The following is a 2,861-nucleotide window of genomic DNA, read 5'->3' as shown; positions in this document are numbered from 1 at the left end:
CCTCTGTGGGGCCCTTGTGGGCCCTTTTCGGGGGAATTGTGGGGCCCCACAGGTTCCCCTCGGGGGTCCCATTGGTTCCCCTCGGGGGCCCCATAGGGGCCCCTCAGGGGCCCCTGTGGGTCCCCACAGGGGCCCCACAAGGCACTTGTTTGGTCGTGGGATGTGAGCGGCTCTTTATTAAGGATATGTTAGTGTGTTGGCGAGTCCAGAGGGTTTAGGGTTTAGGGTCTAGGGTTTTAAGTTTCAGTGTTTAGTTTAGCGCGCAAGACTTTAGGGTTTAGGGTTTAGGGTTTAGGGTTTAAAGGCAGCTGCAGCAGGAGTGCTGAGCGGATCGGCGCAAGTAGAAGGAAACAAGAGGAGACAAGAGAAGCTGAAGAACGAAAGAAATAAAAGAAATGAGGGAATATATAAGGAAATAAAACAAAATAAACAAAAGAAATGAAAGAAAATGAAAAGAATTTAAAAGATAAAAATTGAAAAAAGGTACGAAAAAAGACGAACGGTTGAGCTTTAAGGGGTGCAAAGGGGACAGGCAAAGGAAGCCATTTGAGCTGCTGCTTGCGTGGCTAGCTGGAGCTAGCTGTGGCTAGCTGCTGCCAGCTGCAGCATTTGCTGGCTAGCTGCAGCTAGCTGCATCTAGCTTCAGCTAGCTGCAGCTAGCTGCAGTAAGCGAGCTGCGGGCTCTTGACAGCTAGCTGGAAGCGGGTTGCTGGCTCTCTCGCTGCAACCAGCCAGCAGCAAACTGTTGGCTCGCTAGCTGCAGCTAGCTGCAGCTAGCTGGGGGCTCGTGGGTGGCTAGCTGCAGCTACCTGCAGCTAGCTGTAGCTAGCTGTGGGCTTTTCGGTGGCTAGCTGCAGCTAGCTGTACCCTACAACTCTCTGCGTGGCTAGGCGCAAGGCTGCACGTGGCTGGCAGCAGCTTGCTGCAGCCCTCTAGCTGCAGCTAGCTAGCTGCAGCGGCTCGATGCGGCTAGCTACCTGGATCTAGCTAGCTGCAGCTGCTCGATGCAGCTAGCTACACGCAGCTAGCTGCTGCAGCTGAGCAGCTTGGAAGATGGAGCTGCGCGAGGAGAGCAGCAATGTTGCTGAAGAGACACAGCAGCGAAAAGGCCAAGACACAAGCGACGCGGCTCTTGTTCATTTCTCTGTGTCGGCGCTGCTGCTGCAGCTGCTGCTGGTGCTGTTGCTCTCTTTCACTCGTTATGATCTTTCTCAACTTATTTTGACCTTTTTTATGCTAGACTCTTACAAAAGTGGAACTACCAACCTGCAGCAGAAGCAGCAGCAGCGCTGCTGTTGCTGCTGCTGCTGCTGCCGCTGCTGCTGCTGCTGCTGCTGTCACTTCAGTAAAGACACCGCTGCGGTGTTAGCCGCCGTAGTTCCTCTAGGGGTGAATCGGGGCTCAAGTGAAGTTCAAATTAATATAAAATGTAAATTAAATTAAAATATAATTTAATTGAAAATAATACGAAAGAGGAGATCAGCGAGATGTCACAGCGACTAGCAGCCCCGTGAGCTCGCGATCCCGTTGCTGCCGCTGCTGCTGCTGCTGCTGCTGCTTCTGCTGCGGCTGCTGCTGACGCCGTTGTAAATGCATTAGATATTCCCCAGTGTCTATTCCTGCAGCAGCAGCGGCAGCAGCAGCACTGCCTCGCAGGCTCGGCATGCTCGGGGGACAACGACCGCCCACCAGCCGCAGCTGCAGCAGCGCCGGCTGCTGCTTCCAGCAACAGCAGCAGCAACAACAGCAGCAGCAGCATTTCTTCTTGCAGCCCCTTCGGTGCCTCTGCTCAGTGTGACGGAAACTGCCGCCCTTACAGCGGTGGATTGAACGACTGCAGCAGGAGCAGCGGCTGCAACAGCATCAGCAGCAACAGAAGTCACAGCAGCAGCAGCAGCAGCAGCAAAACGTAGTGTTGGGTCCTTGCTTTTGGCAGTTCCAGCTGGGCCATTCGCTTCGGCACGTGTGGCTTGGTGACTGCGAACACAGTAGCTGCTGCAGCAACGGAACCAGCAGCAGCAACAGCAGTATAGAGAGGAGCAGCAGCAACAGCAGCAGCAACAGCAGCAGCAGCAGCAGCCTGAGAGCAGATGGCTCTCAACCGCACCACGGGAGTCGGGTCCCCCGTGGAAGCAACAAAGCCCCCAAGAGAAACCCTTGATGCGCTGCAGGTGAGCAGTTATGAGTTACTGTTGCTGCTGGTGTCGCTGCTGCTGTTGCTGCTGCTGTTGCTGCTGCCGTCGCTGCTGCTGCTGCATGTGCTGTTGTTATTGCTTCCTTTGCTGCTTGTGCTACCGCCGCAGCTTCAGTGCAGTGTGGAGCTTCTTTCGAGGGGCGTACTTTCATGTATGCCATGCTGCTGCTGTTGCTGCTGCTGCTGCAGCTAGAGGTATGCCGGTTGCGTGAGGAGAAGCGGCTGGCGGGCGAAATTTTCTCAGAGACAATTTGCAGCTATGAAGAGGAAGTGCGGCAGCTCAAGGAGGCTCTTGCTGCAGCACAGCAGCAGCCTAAAACTCGCACGCTTGCAGCAGCAACAGCAGCAGCAGCAACAGCAGCAGCAACAGCAGCAGCAGCAGCGGCGCGAGGAACCCGTTCGTCTTCTCAACCAAGAAGTCGAGCGCGAGACAAGACCGCAGCAGCAGATGCAGCAGCAGCCGCGGGAGCAGCAACAGCAGGTTCAACATCATCTTCAGTAGCAGCAGCAGCAGCTGCTGCTGCTGTTGCTGCTGCTGCTGACGGTCAGCTACCTTTCGCGCGTTCCCAGTCCTCCACCATGGCTGGCAGCAGCAGCAGCGAGCAGCAAGACACATCATCATCATCATCATCAGCAGCAGCAGCAGCAGCAGCTGCTGCTGCTGCTG

General features: G+C 55.5%; 1 protein-coding gene across 1 annotated transcript in view; it reads left to right on the top strand.

Moving 5' to 3' along the window:
- Positions 1-2,090: 2,090 nt before the first annotated feature.
- The window catches only part of ETH_00014070 (uncharacterized protein), a gene marked incomplete at both ends in the record, with an annotated part of 3,741 nt that continues 2,970 nt past the window's right edge, over positions 2,091-2,861 (top strand). The window contains 2 exons of the mRNA XM_013378113.1: positions 2,091-2,171; positions 2,384-2,861. Coding sequence (XP_013233567.1) covers positions 2,091-2,171; positions 2,384-2,861 — 559 coding nt within the window. The remainder of the gene's footprint in view (positions 2,172-2,383) is intronic.

The sequence above is a fragment of the Eimeria tenella genome, genomic scaffold (assembly GCF_000499545.2).
Source record: "Eimeria tenella Houghton genomic scaffold, Eth_scaff73, whole genome shotgun sequence".
NCBI lineage: Eukaryota > Apicomplexa > Conoidasida > Eucoccidiorida > Eimeriidae > Eimeria > Eimeria tenella.
This window is presented reverse-complemented; position numbering and strand designations above follow the sequence as displayed.